Below are 24,799 nucleotides of genomic sequence, written 5' to 3' on the forward strand. Positions count from 1 at the left end.
GGCATTCCATCTTATCTAGCACTACACCAGGCATTTCAATCATTTCACTTTCTTATCAGCAGTACTAAGCTTTATCTGCAACTCAGCAGCTCACTTCCTGAACTACTGATAACAGCTACTGTAAAGCACAGAAGCAACGTAACAGAAGACGACATCCAAATCTCTAGAAGTCACTGAAGAATCCTTTTTTTGCATTTATCCATTCCTCAGTTTAGTTTTGCCCGCTTCAGTGACACTTATTACTGTCAGATGATACTTGTTTTGAAAACCTGATCATACACAATCTTTCCTTCCATTTCAAATTTCTTAAGCTATAAGAGAGAAGCAGAAGGAACAAAAAATAGACTAAAAAGGACAAAGATTCATCCTCAATTAGAATTCACATCAGGTGTGAGTAGGCTGTGACATTGCACAGATAGACAAGCTGCTTAGAGAGCAATATCTGGACTTAGCATGGACCATGCCTTCATTGATTAAATCAAAATAAAATTATGTTTCACTGCAGAATGAGTGCGCATCAACTCTCCCCTAAAATAAATGAGTAGAGAACAGGGATTAGAGACAGTACCTTTATCATTACGAACTAAGCGCTGTCAGGTCCAGAAGTGTGGGTACAGAACTAGCTACTCCTCTCACAGCAAAAACAAGGACTTCATTTCCACCTGGTGCTGTACAGCAAGATGACCAGTGCACTGTTAAAAACAAAAGAAAATTAATATAATTACAGACAAAATTAGGTAATAAAGATGAATGAGTCACGGGTGCAAAACCAGGGATAAGATAGCTGTGTTTACTGTGTTGGAAACATTATTGATTTATTTACTGCCTGGCAAGGAATGTTTATCAGGCCATTCAACAAACAAATGAAAGGCCAGGGGTTGCCTGGGGTGCAGGATGATTTGACCGAAGCCCACAGAGGTGAGGTAGTTGTACCAAAAGGTTAGTAGTCTAACATCCTGCTATGAGATATAGGTGGCCTGAGGCTGCCTCAGACACTGGCCTGAAAGCTCCAGAAATTTACCACTGGTCTCCACTGCCACAGTGCCACATGAATTCAAACTTGAGCTCTGTGCCTTGCCCTCTCCACCTGTAAAATTCACTTAAATTCTCCCCAGCTGACAGCTTTTCAGAGCTTTAGAATCTATTATTAATATTCCTCACCTTTAAAAGGCAGAACCAGCCCAAAAAAACTGCCTCAAATTTTTCAAACAAAAGCTACAGGAACAAAAAAAAAAAAGCAAAACAAAACTGGGTCTTCCAAGTAGAGATACTGTTTCTGAGCCATTTTGTCTTGATACTTGGTGCCTGACAGATTGAAACTTCATGATCTTCAAGGTCTCCTCCAACACAAACTGTCCTATGATATGACAAGATTTTTGCAGGCCTTAGAGCAGTATTCCTGGCATTTACACAGGGAACACTATCCAGCCACTGTCAACAGGAAAAGAGAGTGTCCACACTGGTACGAGCTTCTTGAACATTGCTCTTAATTTTTGTTTGTTTTCACACATCAGTATGGACCTGAGAGTATGAATTACAGATCTCATGAAAACAGCAAATCCTACAGCCATTAAAAAGGTGTAGAACTTAATGCATGAGTCAGGAGATGCACACATCCAGAGGGAGAACACACATTTCTAATGCATTTACAACTTATTCCAGTAGCACAAATAACCATGTTGTTACTCTGGATTTAATCAAGAGATGATATTACTTAATGTGGCAATGGAGGCATGTACAGCATGTAAGCACCATGCCATAGGGGAAAGCTTACATGACAAAGAGAATTCTTCAGGAAATTTGGCAAGCTGTCCGGAACAAGCAATGCTCAGCCTGCAACCTTCCATTAACAGATCTAAATGCAGAACCATAGAGTAAAACAACACCTTCCTGCAGTATTTTCATCAATACTAAGAATATAATTACAATAAGGTTCACTAGCTTTGCTTTTTCTTTATCATCTGGAATTAATTTTTTCTCTCTCATATTCATTTTATATCTCATGATGCAGATTCTGGACTGTGTTTGCAGAAGAATATAAAAACAAAGTAGCTACACCTACAAAACATTCAATCCACAGTAAGCAAATAGTCTGCTTGTCACAAGATTAAATGCTGAGGACAGAAAAAACATGGATACAGGATACATTTTCCAGTACTAGAGAAAAGTCTAATGGATTTTACACACAAAGAACAGATTGGTCCCTTGCTCTAAGAAACACTAAAAGACAGAGAGAAAAAAAAAAAGTGCTCAGTTGTTGCAATATAGGCGTGAAATGTCATTTATGTATACAATAAATGCAAAGTTTTTCCAACAATAACACAAGTTTCGGCCAACAGCAATTTAGCTTCCAGAGCAACTGTTTGAATCTGCTACGCTCACCCTCCAGAAACTCCTCTAACAGCATTTGATAGCTAGATCACTGCAACTCAGAGCACAGAATAAGAAAAGCAAAAAATCTAACACTAAGAGGCTATTCAGTCTTACTACCTTCCCAAGCCAGCTGCTGACAGACACACCAATTCCTGCACTAAAAACAGTATAAAATGAAAGACATCAGCAAGTTTAAGGTGATTTCCCTGCATCAGGCTCCACAAATTAGTTAAGATGCTCATTGCTTCACAAACACATCTCACATTTAGTTGTTATAATATAAACAACATTGCTTAGCTGAAACTTTCTGTTAACATAGCAGTTAATACTGGCATCCTTCCTCCTGAAAAGGCAATCAGTGAGTAGAAGTTTTAGACCCTGGGGAAGTTTCTTTCTTACTATTAAAAGTTACAAAGTTGATTTAGTATTTGAGTCTTTTTTGTCATCTATTAATAATTACAAGTAGGGAACTACTGACACCAATGCCACTCAGTTTAAACTCACTAAAAAACATCTCACTGAAGGTTAATAATTATTTTTTTAAATAGATTCTCAAACTCCATCAAAAACTTACCCTTTCATTATGCTCCCATCCATGCAACAAAACTAGAACAAAATGCCAGCAAACAGGAATGCTCCCAAGGAAAAGCACATAAAATCAGCAAGTGAGCAATGATACCAGAAACGTTTGAGTTCCTTGTACATCTGATCAGGACTAGTATTCAAAAGTTTATGAATATTGTGGTTGGTGAAGAACAATGAGCTCCTGGCTGTCTCTGTACCAGTATCAGCACATTTCTAAAGCTCCTCCACTTGCAATGGATCCGTATTAAAGGGTAGGTCTGAAAGCTTACCCACCTCATTAATATTCATTTTATATTTTAAATCCTATTTACATATAGACTCATCTCCAAGATTAGAAGGCTCATAAATCATATTCCATTTTTAAACCTGTAGTATTCAAGCTCACTGTTTTGGAAGGAAAACAGTAGCAGACTGCTTTAAGCAGGCTGATTTTTTTCTATTTTTTTTTAAGAGTAGTATCTATTGGGCTAGATTCAACTCTGCTTTAACTTCATTGGCCTGCAAAGATTTGCACTACAATGAACCCTGCCTCTGTATAGCACAAATCCTTGCTACACAGCTCAACCCTACAAGTAGCAGCAAGTTCAGGACACTCAGACAGCCTTCTGGTGTGCGCTAGTGAGGAGATGAGCAGCAAAAGCAGAAAATGCTTGGTTGATCTAGTTTTATATTATTCCCCCTTGCAAAGTGTTTGTCATAACAGATCCAACTCTTAAACAGCTTGTTTTTAAAGAAAATGCTACAAAATGTTGAGAGGTAGCCTTTTATAAAAATAAAAAAATTCCTCCATTTGCCCTCAGAGAAAAAAACCAAACATCTGCAACACCTTCCTTCTCTTTCCTGCCCCATTTCACATTCTGCTCTTTTCAAGGCACAGCTTCCCTGCCCAGTCACCCTGGTCCCTGATGCCCCATATGAGGAATGAGCCACCATTACTTTCTTTCCTTTGCTTAGACAAGGAAATGCCACTGCAGCTGTAACACTCACTAATAATGATCACTGCATATCTGTAGATCCCATAAATGAGGATTAATGCAATTATGTACACTAACAGCCTCCCAGTGACATTCTAAAGAAAAGTGACTATCTTCCAGTGTACTTTCACTGAAAATTGAATACTATGTTCTTTTAATAGTAAGAATGCCTGAACATACATAGTAATTGTCCTTAGAATAAGGCTGCCATCTAGTAGCAGAATAAAGTAAATGCAGAGAAACGCCAAGCTATAATGTAAGCTGTGATCCCACTTGATGGGATCACATGCTATTACATAGATACATAAACATAGGAAGTACAGTTCATCAGGAAAAAAAAACAAAAAAAACAAAGTGACAGAAAGTAGAACCTGCTAGATGGCAGTTTTAAGCAGGCAGCTTTCCAGTAAAATCCTACACCATTCCATTCACACCATTAATTCACTCTAGACAGGTAGGTTAGCATAGAGGTGGTACAGAAGTGAGCTAGTATTTTTTATAACGGTGAAATACTTCATCATCTTTCAGATTCATGGGAAAAAATGCAATCTTTCTCAAAGAAGCCTTCTGCTACAAAATGCAAAGAAGCTGATTAAGTCAGACTGAACCAAAGAGACATTCCAAGGCAGGGCAGGTCCTAAAATCTTAACACTGAAACTAGTCTCCAAAAAAACTGCACCAATTAGTTCCTGAAGAGTTACATAGCTAACCTTGTTTCTTCTGGAAAATAAGAAGGAAAAAAAAAAAAAAGAAAAAGAGAAAAGTTTCCAAGACAGAGATACTAAGAAGACAGGCACAAATACAGTTCGCGTTACACAGGATTTTACTCCATCATCATTTAGCTGTCATTGACTTTATTTTACAGTTTTGTAGACTGAGATGCAATACATTTAACAATAATATACAATCATTTAGTGCTGTTTTTATCCTTCCACCATCTCAAACAAACAAAAAAAGAAGAGCTCTTAAATCCTGCTTTGCAGGACAATTTACAGTTCAATCACTGAACATATTCCAAAAACGTCTGTCTTATGATACTACAGTTACAGAATTACCAGTGCTTAGGAAGATTCCAAAGTGTCCCATTTATAAAAGAAACAGTGGTTTGTTTCTGACTGGTGGTAAGAGCAAGTCCAGACTCTTGCTTTGCAAGATTCACTCTGGTCCACTAGCAGAGAGCTACCCCATCCCTGGGATACTTTCAGAACAACCTGCAACTATCACAGCTTCTGCAAAGAAACTGGAAGCCAGAAGAAAAATAGCATGACCACAACTAGAAAAGAACTACAGTAGAGACCTGCAGAAAACAAAACGTAGTAGTACAGAAATAGAACTTGACCACTGGTCCAAGATTATCCACCAATGAAGAGGAAAATGGGCCTTGCACATTTTAGAGATATTAATATATTTTTCAGTAATTAACAGTAAAGTAAAGGCACCAGGCTAAGTGTAGAAAACTTAACACAACATTTAACAACATAAGCTTGCAGTCCTCTGATGAAGAGAAATCTGTTATAAGAGCTCTCATTCCATATACAGGAGTAAAAAGAAAGAGGCACCTGAAGGAATGCAGATTAGAGCACCAAACAGACAGCTGGACATTAATATTTCCCTTTCTCTCTTCTTAACACAGCAAATCTCATTCAGGCAACAGAAGCAACATAAACCTGACTGTATCTTTAGTTTGCAAAATGAGAGCTTCCCTTTTGTCATTCTGACTTTAACTTACCATGCAGATAGCCGTTATGATGCATTCTCTCTATCCTTAAGTTATTCATCTGTCCTTGCTACTTTTATCTGTGACAGGCTACAGCCCTGGAAAGCAGAAATTTACATGATGTAGGGAAGTAGGTCTTGCGTTCACAAATTCGCATTTACTGGAATAAAGATAAGTGCGCATTAGTGGTATAAGTCCTTTTCCACACCCATCCCATTCCTCCAGTGTTACAAATAACTAAAGGATTAAAAGCCACTTTCTATGTTTTCTGCTTCTGCTTGCAAGAAATTTGCAACTAAGTCATCTCTTGTGCCTTAACTAACTCAAAGCACAGCTCTTTCCTTTAAACAATAACTAGTTTGAGTTCAATAGCCTAGCCTCATTTGTTAATGAAATTCTCTGCTTCCACCCAAAGATCAGCTCTGTAGCAGAATCTGATATTCACTATTAAAATAATGATACTGAAAAGTATGAGTAAGACTAAAAACTGAGACATTTAAGTGCACACTTCTCAGAAAAGTGATAAAAAGCAAGTGTGTCAGATCTTACACTTGCAATTGCCTTCCACATCTCCCCTTCTTCAGTTTTCTACAGTTTCAAGTTTGTTTCTGTTGGTTGTTTCATTCTTAGAGGAAAAAAAAAATACATATTAATGGAAGAATTTGGGCTCAAACTGCATTATACCATTTTAACACAATGGCCATTGCTGAATATCTTTCCCAAATGTATTTCTACTAGAACAGCTCATCTTTCCACATTTGCTGTTGCTTTGCTTTGTTTTTTAACATGAACAGCCCAAAGACAATGCTGCAAAGAACTACATAAAACTATAATTAAAAAAAAAAAGCTTTTGAAAACAAAATTTAACCAGCACATCATGTTTTGGAAATATCAGTGAGCAGTTGCTAGATGCAAATCTACATCACAGATACCTACTCTCTCTTTCCACTAAATAATGGACCAATTAAGAATATGGACTAAGTACTTACCAACCGGACAAGACAGATACCTAGCAAACAGTAGTTACAGAACAAGTATTTGCCTTTCAAACCCCAGGAGCCTGACCCCAAAAACTGTACATGATTTTTGAAAAACAACTCTCTGCAAAAAGGAACTCTTTTCTTTAGAGAGAATTCATAATCAGTACTAAGTAGTCAAGCAGAATAATCACACAAAATGAAATGGCTTTAGGTCTCTTCCTACTGAATTATATCACATCTATTGAAAAAAAAAAGAAAAAAGCTAATGCCACCCCTACAACAAACACCAGATTTCTAAGAGGATTAAAACCAGCACACTTACAGTATCACAAATGTACTTAACTTCCAGCTCAATAAAATATTGGAATATCAATTTATTAAAAAGTTAAGTGAACTGTACATATGTAAACTGCAATACAGACAAAAATCTGAAATATATGATTTTAAAGGAAAATCATTACTTTCTGAAAATATTTAAAATATTGCATTTCTGGCAGCAAATCTAAAAGAAGTGCTCTAGCATGGATGCAGTCTCTCTGTGCATTTGTCTAGCATTTGTCTTCAAGGCATAAAAACCTTCTGCTTTCTGATTTTCATAGCACAATCTTGAGAACACTTTCTTTCTCACTTTGCAGAGACAGAATGTGATTTCCAAAAACAGCAGCAGAATTTTAACAGGAAATACTATGGTCCTTATTGGCGCAGACAACATGCTTTCCGAGAGTCCATGACACCTTGGAAATATGCTAGCCATTCCATATATAAATGCATCAGATTGTGCTTACAAGTTACAGAATAAGTCTTTGATTGATAATTTTTCTGTTTATTTCCGCCAAGGCCACTGAAAATACGAAGGCCTTTTCATCTGAAAGGTTAGCATACATGTCAACTTCTTTTTCTTGTTTCTCTGTAGAAGAAAAAAAAAGTCACTATTAGAAGCTTTTTTCATTATCTAAAGTTAAATTAACTACTATGTAACTTACAATATTATAATGTGTACAGTAATTCAAAAGAAATTAGCCAACTCCTACTCGGGGAAGGACTGAGAGAGATAAGGAAGGGAGGGAGGCACAAAAAGGTGCTAGAAGAGTCACAGAATTAGTCACCCAAAAGTATGACTGAATTTCAATTCTTTAATGATTAAGGAAGCATGAGTCATTAACACTATATTGATTCCTGGCACAAAACTGAGTTCCAGTGTTCCTCCAGGTTTTCTGCAGTTTGTTTTCCTCGTTGTGATTTTGTTGGTTGGGTTGTTTTGCTGTGTTTGTTTTGCTCTTACAAAAACAGCCCCCATCCCAAAAAACAATGAAGTTTCAAAATATCCTCATTAAATACAACATTTTTTGTACCTCTGCTTTACATCTAAGTAACAAAGACATGAATTACAGAGTCCAAGCCCAAATAGCAGATACACAGCACATACACAGCACAAGTCAGGATCCCGATTTGTTGCCACAATCATTTCTGCACTTTCTGTACTGGAGATTTTCAATCTTATCCCAGATGCAGAACAACACAAATCTCTGTAAGCAAGGGAAGGTCCCTCAGCTTACTCTGAAAACACTGGCTTGTTTCAGGGCTGCAGACACGTAACAGCAAGCAAGGGAGCTTGCTTAACTAACTCTGCAGCATACGACAGAACTGAGAACACTGCTTTCATAAATACCACTTTAGATCATGTCTATTTATATTTCAGTTTAGCTAGCCACAGGTATCTGACAACTCAGAGAAAGCAAAAGAAAACAATAAAAAAACAGTTTTGTCAGCCATAAGACCAGCCCTGTAGATACAGAAGACAGCAATACACAGAAAATACAGTTCTAAGGGTGGTTTTCTTCGAATCATAGAATTGTGTTGGAAAGGACCCTTAAAGGCCACCTAGTCCAATGTCCCTGCAACAAACAGGGACAATTAACAGCTTGATCAGAACCCCATCCAGCCTAACCATGGATGCCCCTAAGGACAAGGCATCCACCACCTCTCCGGGCAACCCGCTCCAGTGCCTCATCACCTTTATTTTTATAAATCTTCTTCCTTATTCCCAATCTAAATCTTCCTTCCTTTAGTTTGATACCATTTCCCCTTGCCCTGTCACATCAAACCCTGCTAAAGAGTCTGTCTCCTTTCTTATAGCCCTCCTTTATACAATGAAAGTCCACTATCAGATCCCCCAAAGCCTTCCCTTCTCCAGGCTGAACAGACCCAGCTCTTAGCCTGCCCAGGTAGGGGAGGTGTCCCATTCCTTGGGTCATTTCTGTGGCACTCCTCTGGATGCACTCCAACAAGTCTACACCAGGGCCTTTTCAGCAGGGCTGTCCTCCATCCTTACCCCCAGCTTTTACTGATAGTAGGGGTTGGATTTGTTGAACCTTGTAAGAGCACTAATCCAAGTACTGATTCCTGTGGGACATCATTTACCACTGATTTCCATTCAGACATCAAGCCATTGATTACCACTCTCTAGTACAATCTCACAACTAGTCCACTCATCAGACCCATATATTACCAATTTGGAGAGAAGGATCTTAGGGGGGACTGTGTCAAAGGCCTTACTGAAGCCCAGACAGATGACATCATTGGCTCTTCCCTTGTCTACTGATGCAGTTTCACCATCATAAAAAGCAGCAAGCTTAGTCAGACGGGACTTGCTCTTGATAAAGTCATGCTGGTCAGCTCATATCATCTCCCTCCCTTCCATATGCCTTAGCATAGCTTCCAAGAGGATCTGCTCCACGATCTTCCCCATGATCTTCCCCAGCACTGAGACAAAGATGACAAACTGGCAGTTCCCTGGGTCATCTTCTCTACCCTTCTTAAAATTGGATGTGACACTGCCTTTTTTCCAGCTACCAGAGACTTCACCTGACCACCATGATTTTACAAAAATCATCAAGCATTGCTTGGTAACTATGTCAGCTAATTCCTTCAGGATTCTGGGATGCATCTCAGCAGGACCCACAGAACTGTGCACATTCAGGCTCCAGGAACAGTTGCAAATCTGATCTTTGCTCACAGTTTTTAGCTCTGAAGCTCCATTTCCACTGCACATTCCACAGTGCCCTGGTCTAATTAACGATTACAATAAATGTTCATCCGACCTCTCATCTCATTAACATACAGACACACATACACACTCTTTCCAACCACAGCACGCTGCTTTACCTACAAGCCTAAACCAGTGATGGATGTGAGAAATTAAAAAAAAAAAAAAAAAGGAAAATAACGGTGGCTTAATCAATAAGCTAACAGTTGTTCATCTCTGATGCAGTAAAATCTGTAGGCAAAGTACTTAAGTAGTCAGAGAAAGCAGAGATGAAAGACTGGAAGCTCCCCCAAGCCCAGATGGAAAAATCTTCACAAGAATAGACCAAGCCTTTTCCACAAATGGGAAGACAGAGAAAGTCCATACATAAAAGCACCAACATGGAAAAAAGATCTATGTCCTTCTGACACTAAGGAACATGGCAGACCAGGCTGACAGTCAGACTTGATTATCTTGAAGGTTTTCTCCAACCTAAATGATTTTATGTCCATCTACTTACATAGTTATTCTTCCACTGGGTTCATACTCATAATTATGTTTTTACATTTGGCTTCACATCTGAGTGTCTGGTACAGCTAAGAACACCATTCCAATAGACTGCTTTCCCTGAGAAGTCAAGCATTTGTGTTAAAACTACCAAGTAAGAGAAACCAAAAAATCCTTTACCATTGTGTTCTGATTTAATACTGACTTAGATGCACACAGCAACAGAACTCTCTACTTAAAAGATTTCTATGCAACTCAAAATCACTCACTCTTCCCCTGATGAGAAGGGAGCAGCCTGGATACAAGATGCATCAGCATTTAAATTTAAGACATAAAATTCACCTTAGCAAAGTAATAGAAATCAAAGCATGTTTGATATTTGCAATGTGATTCTTGTTGGTTCCCCCAGCTATACAAGGCCATATTATCTAGTGTACTGAGTTTGAAAGAAAAGCTAAGGAGTTTCACACCATAAGCCCTACCCAGCAACCTAAGAAACTAATTTCTACACGTACATACAGTCTGGACGCTCCACCTCCTCCTTCCCAATTTTTATATATTTTAACAACGGAGGGAGTTGTTCTCAGTGCAGCTACTATATACACACAACTCATTTCACATTAACCTTTCCCATTTTCTTATCTAAAGACCTCCCCTTTTTTTTTTTCCAGACTTCCTCATCCCAACAAACCCAGTATATGCCAGTACAAAGAAAAATTAAATCACACTCCCTTCTCACCCCATGGATAATGAGGTTAATACTACAGACGACTTAGCCAAGCAGATTTTTCAAGATATCCCTTCCTTACTGCCCCTTATAGAGTCAGTCCCAATAGGCTTCCACTTAGAAGAATCAATTGAAATCTTTATACAAACGGTATTGGGGTTTAACACAGGTTTATAAGCTTTATGCATCAAGACTATCTCATTTTTCACCAGAAGCTAGTAAAGAACTAGCATCTGGCTGACATTTCATTATAAGCTATTCATAGGATACCATGGTTTCTACAGACACTATTAAAACTTTCCACTTCACATTCCTATCTGAAAGTAGTTTTGACTCACTTCTCTATTATTAGCAAAGGACTGTCTTACAAAATCACAATACCATTTATGTAATACATTAAAAATATCAGGTCCTTTGTCATACAACAGAGAGGATATTAAGGTGAAGAAAATACTCAGTCTTTCTAGACCATGTCTCACCGTTCCCACATCTTATGCAACACTCTGGACCTACAGAGCTTTAAACTGTCCTCTATGCATAAATCAAATGTGGACTCTACTCCCTCATAAATTTTGCATGGATTCAAAATCCAAAGTGCTTAGATTCTAAGAACTCTATCTAAGACAGCACTACTTCAACTGTGCTCTCTGAGTAAACACATGTACAAATAATAGCGTAACAAGTTGCTGGGGAGGGTAACTACTTCAGCTGAGATAGTACCAGGGTACTGAAACATACAGAGTTGTTACCTACATAAAAAGGCAGCCAGCAAACCAACCCAGCAGTCCCACACAGCAAAATCAAATCATACCACAACAGCAGCAAAATCAATATCAGCTTATAATGAAGTGTTTTTATTTTCAAAATATATTGCAGCATTTTGACAAAAAAAACCAACAACTGACGATTCTGACTCAAGCTTTCAGTGAGTTATTTTCCATGGTTATCACATCACTCTGAAACATATGATAGAAGTATCCTCTAGGTCCCAGCCCTCTACCATATCCCCTAAATCTATGTCATCTTCTTCTTCTCCCCCCCCCCCCAATTTCTTCTTAAATAATCTACAGGAAAGAGATTATTTTAAAAAGTCCTTCTGCACTCCCCATTCTTCTTCACTGTTGCTGAATTCTGCTGCTCTAATGTGAACCAGTCATAAAGGATACAAAAGAACTGGCCAAAAGCAGACATAACATATGAAAAGAGCATTAAGCAATCTCAGAAGCAAAGCAAAGCCACAGACATCTTTAGGAATAAAATTTTTACAGCTGGGTGGTCTTCAGACAGACAAATTATCTGCTCTTGCATGCTATTCTAATGTAGATGTTCTGTGTCCACCTAAAAGCATCAGGTAACGCAGCCTCAAACACTCCCATGCAATGCACTGATACAGGGACTAAACAAGCATTACAAAAAACCACTTCAATTGAAACAGAATTTTAGTTGCTTAGTGTGCTTTTGTATAAAAAAACCATCAGGCTGCAAGATCAATGAAGAAAGAATATTTCTAAAATTCCCACTGATTCCTCCCAACATAGCAGTTCAGTCAATTTTATAAAACACAATCATGGATAACTTATTTTAGAGGAATCACTTATGTTGTGATGACTGCTCTGCCAAATTCATTTTTACAGACATTGCAGGCAATTATTGACTTTTTAATTTGTACATTCACCAGAAGTAAGAAATATCAGATGCCCACTTATTCCTAGCCAAGTAAGTGTTGTACAAGGGATGAGCAAATGCATTTCAAGGAGGCACAGATGGAAGCTCTGTACCAGCTCTGCAGATGACAAAGAGGAAACAGTAGCAGTAGTCACAGTTTCATTAAAGAACAAGCAGATGAAGGCAGTCTTCAAGTGACATGTAACAATAACAACAAAAAATCCACACAAACACATATACCCACTATTATGTAAAGACCTCACTACATCTATATTTCTAGTTTTCCACCTCAGAGCACTGACATATTATTACTTGCTCTCACAAGGCAACCCAAATAGCATGCAGAAATTTCAAACCATAGCTGTGCATGAATTAGACTCTCGGAAAAGTGTGCAGAAATGATCCTATAGGTGCTTGTAGACAAAGTTCAGCTCAGATCAATAATAAATAGGGAAGCTCCATATTTGGTGGAGATGCAGACATCAATAAGCCACGTGCAACAATGGCAGAAAGTGTAAAACCAACAGTTGTTTTGAAGATGGGAGTCTAAGTGATAGCCACATGCTTGAAGGACTCCAAAATTACTCCAGTGCATGTAGAAGTCTCTTTATTGCACAAAGATTAAAACTAGCAGGTACCTTAATAAGTAAGGAGGCATTCTTTCCTGTGCAATAACATTATGTAAAAACAGGATAAACATTCAAGTCCCTGCAGTGACTCAACATGCCTTTTCTGCTTCAGGCTCCCTAAAGGGTTTCAAGAATTTTTTTTTTAAGTGATGTTGTCACCCTAATCACTCTGACAACAGCCACCAGCTTGTTGGTCCTAATGATCTAGGATAATGGATTACAAAAAAAAACACCAACAACAACACTAAGCACTACAGACCCAGGGCCTTCAATCTACATGATAAAACTGGATATGGTGACTTAAAGTACTGATTTAATTATTAGGAATTCCTTCAAATCAAACACCAAAAATTCATAAAACTGAATATATGTATATGTAATAGTCCCTTCCCCATATTATATGTGGTATTGACTGACTTAGCCTAGTTACTCTGAAGAACAGTGTAAAAGTTTATTGTTAATAACAGTAAAAAATAACCAACCATTTTAATAGTTTAATAGAATATTTCCCTAATTCTCATACCTCTTTCTTCCTCGTGCTTTTTGGCTGAGGCACTCTTAGGTCTTCCTCTTCCTCTTCTGCTATGATCTGAATGGCTGTTAGACCTCGATCTCTTTCGGTTTTCTAAGTCTTTATTTACAGCAGAATTTATCTTCTCCCTCTTAACTCTCTCTGTCCGTCTCCTTTTGGCCTCACTCTTGTTTTCTGTGTAAATGAACAGAGATTAAATGATCTGTGGCTGTCTTCATCTTTGTTTGTAACTTACTCTCAGTGCTCCCCCACCCAACCTTTTTACTTTACTTCTCTTCACAATAGTTTCAGGTCTATACAGTTACAGAACGATTACATATTTATGACATCCATGCAGAAATTCAGGTGTCAGATGCAAAGTGGCATTTCTTGATTACAGGGATTGAGCCTTTAACTCAATCAAATATAAATAATATCTGGCAATATATGACATTCACTGGTACACCAGTTCTTAGCTTCCCATTACAAGATGTGGGAAAAAAACTCTCAGGAACACAGCCATCAAGATACTACATTCATTTTCATTACCAAAAAATAAGTTAAAAACATTTGGTTTATCATATGTTGAACATCAGTTGATATCAATATCAGTTGAACTATATAATAAAGTACTTCTTCTGACACAAGTAATAAAATTATTCCCACTGCTCACACAAACCAGGATACTGATTCAAGGATATTATCACTGGATGTCATTACACAACACACCTCTCCCACCAAATCCAGCCTAAGACCAGCTCTCATTTTACTTGATGCTGAACAAATGTATCATCTTCCTACACATCAAAGAGCATTTACAGGAGTTACACTTAATGTTCAATTATAGATTAGTGAGTTTGATTAGAGAAAATAGTATACAACTACCTATATACTACAAATACCACAGGCTATTCAACACAAACTAGTTGTACATTTGCAAGGTTGCAGCTCCATTCTGCAGTAACTGCATGGTAAAAAGATTTGAACAATGTTTTTTAAAAGAAGCTGCAGTTCTACTTACAAGCACAATATAGATATACACATATCTTCCTGGGGAATCAGTTTCCTTCTGCTTCTGTCATCTCATTTACATAGACAGGCTACAAACTGGATGGTATGCTAACTTGTCACTGATCTTAATACAAAAGCTGTATTTCACATGTATAAAACTGACTTATGCAAGAAGTTTGCTCTATCACACTGTGGCCATCAATTTAATTTGGAAACTTGTATTTAAGACAACTGGAGATTGGGAGCAAAAACTAACCAACCCTTCCAGACAATACCACAGTATGCTTTATCTGTTCCATTTTTAAATATTATCATATCAACATATAATTCCTCTAGCTTGTGAAGTACAAGGACCCTTCAGAACATCAATACAAAAATATCAAGATTTTAATTTCAGTTTTGTTTCTAAATTATCTAAGAGGTCTAAAAAGTTCACATCAAGTTCACAATTTAAAAACCAAAATTCCTCAACAGGGGCTTGATCTCACTAATTCCTACTAACATTTGAGGAAGTGATAAAAAATTGGACACGAGGAGAATGTTAATTATGACAGAATACATACTCAACCAATTTTTCAGCATGCATATCAACAACAGAAATGTAAACTGGACACAAAATTGATTTTTTTAATTTAACCATACAGAAAGAATTTTATTTCTTTCACCAATTTTATACAGAATGCCATCCTAGTGCTCATGAGTAAGCAACATGCAGCATAACTTAAAGAAAAAACAATTTTACTTTCAGAAAATCCAGCTTCAATCAGCACATACTCTGAAATCTGATCCCTTTGACGTACGTAGACTTTTATCTTCAAAACATTAACAGAAATCTTTCTGTAAGGGATTGTTTTGCATAGTGATTAACATGAGCAGCTATAGCATGCACAGAATAAATGCCAACACAACAAGAAGAGCTATTATCACCTTCTTCCAGATCTTCCTAAGGATTACCTGTAATGGGTGACGATCTCTCGGCACGTTTAGCATGCAAGAGTTTTCGACTAATAAATATGTAGCCACAGGGACACGACTTACATGCAACAGGAACCTGGGAAAGAAAAAGAAAAGTATTTCAGAGGAGTTTGAATTATGACCAAATTCCTATCTGATGAAAAAAATAACAGTATATTGCATTCCAACCACACAGAGCTACGTCTTCATATTTAGTTTTTTATTGAAAAACTACATCCTGGACCATCATATAGTTACATTTGAAAGCAGTAAAACCAGATTCTGCTATTAATCACCCATGAAGCCTTCTCTTCATGCAGTTGTCATGCAGAAATCAAGCACGGAACACAACCCTGCTGTGCTTTGCATCATGAGCCCTTTTCCCCAGGCTGGCAGGGATGGATGAGGGAAAGCAGAGAGCATCAAACCAGGGGCAATTTAGAATAGAAGTGTTTTTTCTTTGGAGCTCACAAATATCCCCAGCCATAGCAGTGAGCCACTCCCAGCACTCCTTCCTTCATTTATTTAAAAAAGAAAACCTAAATTAAAAACTGCCAATACATTTAGAACACATTCACCCTCAGAAACTTTCAAAACCAACTCCTTCGTCCAAAAGAGCAGCTTGACAAGAGAAACTCAAAAGAGCCTGAAGTGAAACAGATGCAGTAGCACACTATCACGGGGCTGCAGACAAGGCCAGGGAGTTTCAGAAGGACCAGTTAATGCAGAACACATAACCTGCCACAGCTCGCCCAAAGCTGGCTGCAGACAGAGTCTGAGGCTACAGAGCTTCCCTTGATCAGCAGTGAAGCCCAGAACAACACGCTGCCTCAGTCTAAATCAAGGTGCAAGAACTTGGAAACGCCACACTGACAAGAAATATGACCAAAATTGACTGAGCAAATAAAAAGATTGATGCTGACAAATGACAAACCTTGAGAGCTTCATCTAAAGCCAAGATATTTCAAAATCTTTTAAAGTAGTAAATAACCACCTAATGTTGATTAGATTCAAGACTGAAAACATAAATTAAAGCTACCATTAACAAAGATCAGATATAGACTTAAATAACACAGAATCACAGAATTATAGGGGTTGGAAGGGACCTCTAGAGAACATCTAGTCCAATCTTCCTGCCCATTCTAATGAAGTCATGTTGAAGCAGGAGAGTGGGGAAAAGAAGCAGGAGGTAACTTCCCAAATTAAAACAGGTCTCTACAAGTCTGCCAGCATTCACTGAACAGCAAGTACAGACTGATGACCATCTGCTGAATTTTACCAGACATGTATAAGGTTTCCAGTATTCAACTGGCTAAAACACAAACAAAGCGGAACTTACTCATTACTCCAAATAAATAGCTATTTTGCTTCCTGCAGTGCATCTCAACTCCTGTGCACCACCTCAGGAACAGATTACTGAGTGACTTGATACAGTTCAGGTTAAGTACAGACATTCCTGTTCCCTTTAATGGGAACATTGACATTAAAAACAATTTTAATCAAGGTTTACATAACCCTAAAATCACAGTTATTAGGCTTATGTGCACTCTTATCCCACTGTTCATGTCTCAATATGAGAGTATCACAAACTCAATCCAGCAGACAGTTCAACTGCATTCTTAAGGTTTGTTCACACTACAAACCCACTTTTGAACATCTGGATTACTCCAATAATTATAACCCTGGGCTCCACCAAAATTATAAATAAATAAATAAATTTCCCACCGCTGGTGGAAAACAACCAATGGGAACTGGAGGAACCAATATTGTTTTGTTGGTTGGTTGGTTTGTTTTTTAATTAACTTCACAGCATTTAACAGTTATATTGCTATAGGTTTGGCACATAGATGGGCCTAACGTTTGGGGGCAGGGTCAGGTGGGAAGAAGCTTATTCACCCAAGGCTCTCAATCACCCTTTGAAAATTACCTACTACACAAACCATCTTACAGCAACCATTGAAGCAGCACAGTCCTACAAATGCTATTTAAGTCTGTTCAATGTTTTCCTAACAAAAAAAAAAAAGGAGTTTCTTACGTAAGACTGATCACTCAAAGGAAAATTAAGGTTAATTATTTCCTATGAATGGCTACAAGGGTTTCAGGCTCCATAGTTTATTGGTGCTGCGAAAATACAATCAAAACTCTGTTAACAGAAAAAGTAACAAAATGAAAAACAATGACATTAAGTGGCAATTATATATCAGCTAAATGTCAGAAATAAACAAGTTCAAAAGCCTAAGAAACATTAGTCAGTATTACACTGTAATATCTGTGGTCTTAAGTGTTTCCACGTATATCACTTGTATCACAGAGATCACAAACAGACACAAAGCTCTTGTTTATGCAAGAAACACTGGTACAAGACACAGCCACCGAGAGGCCTCGCCACAGCACAGTGGCTCCTCGCTTTCAAGAGCAGCTTTAAGACATAGCTGTTGCAGGGGAAGGTTTTAGTTTCTTCTTGCCTTGGAAATCACTTGTTTCTGGAAAGTGAGGTCTGATGAGCAATTCGTGTGCCAGGCCAAGATGCACATAATTCCTTTCTAGCCATGGAAGACCTGCTAATAACATGTCTGTGCTGACACACAAAAGTCATCTAGGTTAGTCTTAAGGGTTCCAGTATTGGTTTAAAAAATCTGTAATACTTATTTGCCCTTCCCAGTGTTGCTAGTTTGTCATACACATTAAATCGAACAAACAAAACAAAAAACACCCATCTCACACTCAACCTCTCCTCACTCATTTCCATTTCTTCTTTTACCAACCCATCACCAGAACTCGGCACATAGCTTCCTTTTCTCAGAAACGGCACTGCAGCGACGTATTCAACATGTGAGCAGCTGCAGTGGTTCATGTATTGCTTAAAACATGAAAGGCTGCCCCACGCAGCAGAATACTCACAGATGCTCCGGGACGCGTAGGAACATTACAGAAACCATGCAAGTCAGAACAAGTGGGTTTTTAGAATTTTTTCAGTAAGTGGTGTGAGGGCTTTTTGGATTATGTCTCAACTGAAAATGTGAACACCGGTCACGTTCCAGGATCAAACAACAGAAATGTGTTTCCCATAATTACACGGGAAAGCCTTCTCCCCTGCCCGAGCCCCACGGCAGCCTTCTGCAGCACTGTGCTATTGTTCCAGCAGAGTGGCACTGCTGTAACAAGCCGGTCTGCTTTATGAGTAACATCATCACGAGTAGGAAGTGGATGCGAAGGCAAGCACATAATATGCCAGCGGACCAACTGCTGCTCACGTCAAAACACGGCAACTGCGGTTTGCATGCTGAGCACAACTGCAGTGAGAGGTAAACAACGCCGCACACGCGCGTTGGGACCACACGAGAGGAATTACAGCCAAGCTCCCAGTTATGCTCCTTCTGAACTACTCCACCAGAAAGCAGCACAGTGAGGACTGCTGACCGGCCCCAGGCGCGTGAGTCATCGCAGGAACAGGCTGCATTGTACAGTTAATTGTATTTTTATAGATCATGTCGTCACTAAACAATACCAATGCCTAAGCAACACTGTATGTCGCAGAACCCTTTGGCATGAGTTAACTATTACAGAGTTAGGAGCCCAGTACGCACCACTGACCGCGAAGGCAGCAACCCCGTGCTTCATACAAACGCTGCTCCACAGCAGCGCGGATTTCCCCCGTCTGAAAACCAAGCAGCTCAGCCAGCAGCTTCTGGCGCTACCGCTGCAAACGCACATCCTACAGCACGAACATCGGGAGCCAGCCACAGGCGAGAGGAGCTGACAGAAAACAGGAAGAGCGGCGGAGCACAGCGGGCAGCGCCCGGACGGGCACCGGACCCGGAGGCGCGGGGCGGGGGCACCGAAACCGCACTGCCCGCGGCTCCTCCCGCTCCCAGCCGGAGCTCCGGCGGCGGGGGCTGCAGCGCGGGGCGGGCGGGAAGCACGCGGGCGCTGAGGGCGAAGCGGCGCCGGGCGGGACAGCTCCCGCGGCACGGCGCACCACGCCCCGCCTCACCTGCTGGTCGCACTCCGGGCACGACTTGGTGGCCATCTTCACTTTCTTGGCCCTGCTCGACGACATGCTCGCTGCTGCTGCTGCTGCTGCTGCTGCTGCTGCTGCCGCCGCCGCCGCCGCCGCCGGAGCGCCGCCGCCCCGCCCCTCGGAGGCCGGGGAGGGCGGGGGGAGAGGCGGGCGGGGGCGCGGCGCCGGGCGGGAGCGCGCACCAACGTAGCGAGCGCGGCCTCCGCGGGGCACGGCCCGACGCCCACAAAGGAGCCGCTCCCCGACTCAACGCCGCCGCTGAAGCCCGGCCCACCCGGGAGGAGCCGGGGCGGGGCGCGTGCGCGAGGAGCCGTCCGCGCCGCCGGATTGGCTGAGCGCGAGGGGCCGCGGGGCCGCTTAACGGCCGCGGTTCGGCTCGGTTCGGCTGCTCGCTTGTGCCTCTCCGCCTTGCCACGCTTGCTAGCGTTATGTTCTTTCAGGAGCGTGGTATTTTTTGTCACTCCCACCCGGTAATATTAGCAGCGTGACGTAACCTAGCTGCGCTCTTATATTTCTTACACGTTTCCAAAGAAAAGTAGCAGTTGCAGTCCTCCCACTGCGAAAAGCTAGAGCTGCGCATCAGCATGGAAGCGTTCCGTATTCCTGTGCAAAGCTCACCTCTCAAAAAAGAGGGAAGTGATAATGGCAATGCCTCTAGTAAGAGTTGGGCTCTTTTTTGTTTGTTTGTTTTGTTTTGTTTTGTTATATACCGAAGCCTCAAGAGAAAATCCTAAAGATTGCTGTTTAAAATAGCCCTGAGTACCTCTGCCAGCAAATCCGAAAGAAGCACTTGGGCCTGCGGTGCTTTCACATGGCAGCAATGGGAGCATCTGCAAGGCTGGCACCGCGCCTGGCGTAGCAGAATCTGATTTTGTTGGTTAGGGCTGGGCTCAGCTTGCTGCACCAACACACTGAGGAAGAACACTGCACGAGAGGCATTTTAGCAAGGTGTTTACCGTCTGCATTTTTCTGTTAAGGAAATCCATCTAAAAGCAGTTCAGGGAACACTTTTTAAAAGTTACTTTTACAGCTACTTAGACTTTAATGCTGTCTACCACCTCACTGCTGAGTTATTCTGAGGCATTTGGTCAGCTCTTGGTAAACAGGAATCTACAGAGAGCATCTATTCATCAGACAGGACAGCCCAAATCACTTTCCCCTGCTTGTCAAATGAAAAACACACGTCTTCCTTCATGCAGAAGACCAGCACATGCTCTAACTCCTCACAGAGTAAAGCTCCCGACAGCTGAAGGCCTGTTGAATGCTCTTACCTTCCCATGGTGTGTTGACCAGATAATGGTATCCCAGTTGCCAAGTGAGGTTATCTGGAGCCTCACTCACGCTTGATTTATTCAGCTCAGCTGCTGACGCTGTTTTATGACAGGTTCTGTGAAACTGGAAAATGGAGTTCCAGATTTGTGAAAGCCCACACATACTGTACATCAGCAATATGTTTTTATTACAGGTTTCTAAGCAACATTACTGCTGTGCGTAACTTAAACACAGGCTGTAAAAACTGCAGTGTCTTCTGAATCAGCACAGAACAGATTTCATGTATCTATACTAAGGAAAATCAGAATATTTAGGAGATAACACAGGAAAGTCACGTAACATAATAAACTTAACAGTAAAGACGTATATTCCCACCTTAATCATTTGAAACGTGGTTTCTCTCAGTAATCCTGACAATTGACCTTTTCATATGACAAAGTGCACAACTAACTATTTTAGGGTAAAAAAATTATTTTTTAAATTTGAAAAACAAATCTTTTTCATTTCACACTAACTATGACCCAAGGAGTGGAGATGTCCCACTTGTACTGTTTGAAGAGGGAAGTTGCAGTTCCAGGTCCACCTACAATCATACACAATCATTTACCGACTTCTCTTGTTGACAGCCTATCTCTGTAATCATCAGGGCAGCTCCCCCAAGAGAGCTCCTGGCCAAACAGCAACACAATTCTGGTCTATGCTGTTTTTCACATGCAAATCAAGGAAACTGAAGGGTTTAAATCACCAGTAAACATTAAGGCCTACTTTTCCACTTCTCCCATACTCCAACACCCTTTTTTAGCAGCCATCCTGAAGAGGGAAGAGCCACCTCAAAGCATCCTACTGGATACAGGCATACCTTGCATTGGAAAGGGATTTCATGAAGCCACCATGTGCCACCTAAATGCAACACATTATGATCCATATTTGTACAGCATACTGGATTTCACATTTTTATATAAGTAGATCTTTATATATTCATAAATATATATATTATGAATATATATCTATTCATAAATGAATAGATATTATTTCATTAATAAAGACACATAAAAATATATATTCTAGCAACAGACCAACTGTACAAATTCTTAGTTGTTGTTTTGCATTCTTCTTAAAAGAACTGATTAAATGTAAAACTGCTGCAAGTTCTACATCACCACAAGGCTCTGTTCAGTAAGTGGTTTTCTACTTGTTCTCCACTAAAGGTCCTACATGCCACAACTGGTTCCAGTGGAAGCTTTCACACTGTTGCAGCACAAAGGATTTTTTTTTAATTATTTCAGGTGATAAATGCTGACAGATCTAACAGCTCCCAGTTGCATTATATTTTATATTAAAGACAATAAAATAATTTGAGTGTTTTGAATTCAAACTACCCACATAAAGAGGGAAGATGCTTGTTAAACTGTTCTGCAACCAGGATTTACACCACAGGAACAAAGAGTAGTTAGACTTCAGGTGCAATGGTCATTTCATACATGTTATTATGAAATGAAAGCAGTGCTGGAATGGGTGAGTGCTATGAACTGTTGGCAAACAAAAATCAGTTCACAATACATAGTTCACAATGTACCTAGAACTGTTTAAAATCCTAAATATTAAGCGTAGTTCAACACTAATGTCTGAACTCTGATTATAATCTCTCCACACAAATAAACCCAGAGTGGTTTTCTACATGCCACATTTTAAATCACAATGAGCATACATAAGTATTTACTTTATCTCTTATAGATAAATGTAAGATCTACAGTGTACAGTTTTGTTCAATCTAATTTTCCTGATTCTCAGCCCAGTGTCTCCTTACCACATACATACCATCCTTATTAGAATCTCAAAGCACATTCCTCTTCCTGCTGACATCTTCCACAGTAGATGCTCTCAGACAGCAGTGTGCTACTACAGTAACATTACCACTGTCACAATCTAAACAACAGGAAAAGTGCTGGACTTCTGCTATGTAATTTCCCAGAAGTAAATTACATTTATGCCCTAGAAAGTCCCCTTAAGATTGTCAGTTTGTCATGCCACTCCATCCTTACTAACAATTACTGTATGGTGAATAAAGAACCAAACATTTTCATCATGTGCAGTATCCTTTCCTAGAACAGTACAACCTACTGATTTGTTTCTACCCTTCCTCCTTGAGTCTCATTCTTAACAGCTAATGTAAGTGCTGTGTGGCCCCTCTGTTTCTCCCACTCTTTCTCTAATCCTTAGAAGTCATGCCTATGAACTCCACAGCTGTTTGTTGCTCCAGGTCCAGCTCCCACACAGGGCATGAGAAGATATTCTGCACTTGTGAGCATCCATCTCCATGCTGTGGTTCCTGCTGCATGCAGAGTGACTGAATTGGCAGACTTGCCATTTTCCTTTTCTTCTCAGTACTTAAACTATCTCTCTGAGGGTGGGTTTTGTTTACCTTGTCGCTGTGTATACTGCTTTCAGCCTATACCAATCTGCTGCCAGCAGAGGTCTTCCTCCAGAGAAACACAAAGACAAGTTTACATTTTCTATAAACCGTGACTGCTGCAAAAAGCACAGTTGTGTTCTGTAGAGGCAGATTTATTTCTGGGCTGAAATCATGCAGTGAGAACTTGGAAAATATTTAAGGATTTTGTTTTTCATCTTAACTGAGAAGTTTCAGGCATGGCAAAACATAGAAAAATACTTCGGATGGCCCTTAACAGCAGGGGGCTCTGCAGTGTGTGTGACCGTCTAGTAAAGGAGTTAATGAATATACAAAAGAACTACCACAGTCCTATTACAATATACTCCTTTTCTTTTGAGAGCAAATAAAACAGCAACAGCTGTTCAAATACTTTAACAAAAAATAAAAGTTATTTCCTTGTAGAACACAAACAAGATAGCACTCGTGGCTAGACTAGTGATATTTAAGATCTACCGTACAGACATCTGCTAAAGGTTGGGCCTGATGATCTGTCACACTTCTTTCCAAACTGTGCTGTTCTGTGATATTTTTTCTGGTTATTCTATTTTATTAACACACGAGTTTTGAATTCAGAATGTCAAAAACTACTGCTATGTCAAAATTATGTAACCCTTTAGAGGTTTAATTCAGCACTGAGAAAAAGCAACATATTTTTTTTAAGGGTACAGATACCTAACCACTATCTCAGTAACAGCGGTACTTTGCAAGACCAAGCCTCACTTAAAATGTGTTCTACACTAATTTAAAAGAGAAAATAATAAAGCTATGCCATGTATGTATTTTATGGAAAGCTACATGTGAAGTTCTGTATCTGCTCTCGATGGTTGCTTTTTGATGCAGTTCCGACAGCACAGCCTGGCTGATCTGAATCGCCTGTGATCTTAGCATTCTCTCCTTCACTAAGATGCCTACCATACGGGGTTCTTACACACTGCAGTATTCTGGTATGCAACTCCAATTTTACAAGCACAAAATCCAGAAGCCATATACCCATACTCCTACTGTGCTTCCTTTGGAACTCAAAAGAAACATCTAAATTTCTAGCTCATGGTTGCTTGATGTTAAAACCCTCTGAAATACTAAATAGTTTTCAGTGTTTTGCTATATCTGAACCTTCTCAGTATAAGATACAGAAAAACAAACCCAGAAGTAGTTTCAAGGTCCTAGTTTCATGGATTTCCCATCACAGGTGTGAGAAATGATTACAATTCACACATTGTTCAGAACAGTTTGGTTTCAACAAAATCACCCAAGCAGTTTTATTTTAAACGTCTTGCATATAAAGCATCCTTTTCAAAACAGAATTCCATTATTTTCATAGAGTACTTTTTCAGTTCTTAACAAGAAAATGTTATAGTGTTTCATGTTTCCTTCTGGGTTAGTTCTTTGGGTTGCG

At 39.7% G+C, this 24,799-nt stretch overlaps 1 protein-coding gene across 1 annotated transcript; it reads right to left on the bottom strand.

The window, feature by feature from the left end:
- Positions 1 to 6,988: 6,988 nt before the first annotated feature.
- Positions 6,989 to 19,742, bottom strand: CUNH16orf87 (chromosome unknown C16orf87 homolog). The gene is made up of 4 exons (XM_065733212.1): positions 19,653 to 19,742; positions 15,659 to 15,755; positions 13,706 to 13,888; positions 6,989 to 7,536 (listed from the first exon to the last, which is right to left on the bottom strand). Exons 1-4 carry the CDS (start codon positions 19,716 to 19,718, stop codon positions 7,418 to 7,420), a joined length of 465 nt encoding a protein of 154 aa, XP_065589284.1. The 5' UTR covers positions 19,719 to 19,742; the 3' UTR covers positions 6,989 to 7,417.
- Positions 19,743 to 24,799: the final 5,057 nt, after the last annotated feature.

The sequence above is a fragment of the Cyrtonyx montezumae genome, unplaced genomic scaffold, assembly GCF_038088225.1.
Source record: "Cyrtonyx montezumae isolate F1298 unplaced genomic scaffold, pur_monq_1.0 scaffold_17, whole genome shotgun sequence".
Classification (NCBI taxonomy): domain Eukaryota; kingdom Metazoa; phylum Chordata; class Aves; order Galliformes; family Odontophoridae; genus Cyrtonyx; species Cyrtonyx montezumae.

What these genes read in the sequence shown, in the direction of transcription:
- CUNH16orf87 (XM_065733212.1), bottom strand. Translation starts at nt 19,718, where the DNA reads ATGTCGTCGAGCAGGGCCAAGAAAGTGAAGATGGCCACCAAGTCGTGC. An exon ending in GCCCGGAGTGCGACCAGCAG is followed by an intron (nt 15,756 to 19,652) that starts GTGAGGCGGGGC and finishes TTTCTTTCCCAG; the next exon opens with GTTCCTGTTGCATGTAAGTC. An exon ending in GAGATCGTCACCCATTACAG is followed by an intron (nt 13,889 to 15,658) that starts GTAATCCTTAGG and finishes TCATTTACACAG; the next exon opens with AAAACAAGAGTGAGGCCAAA.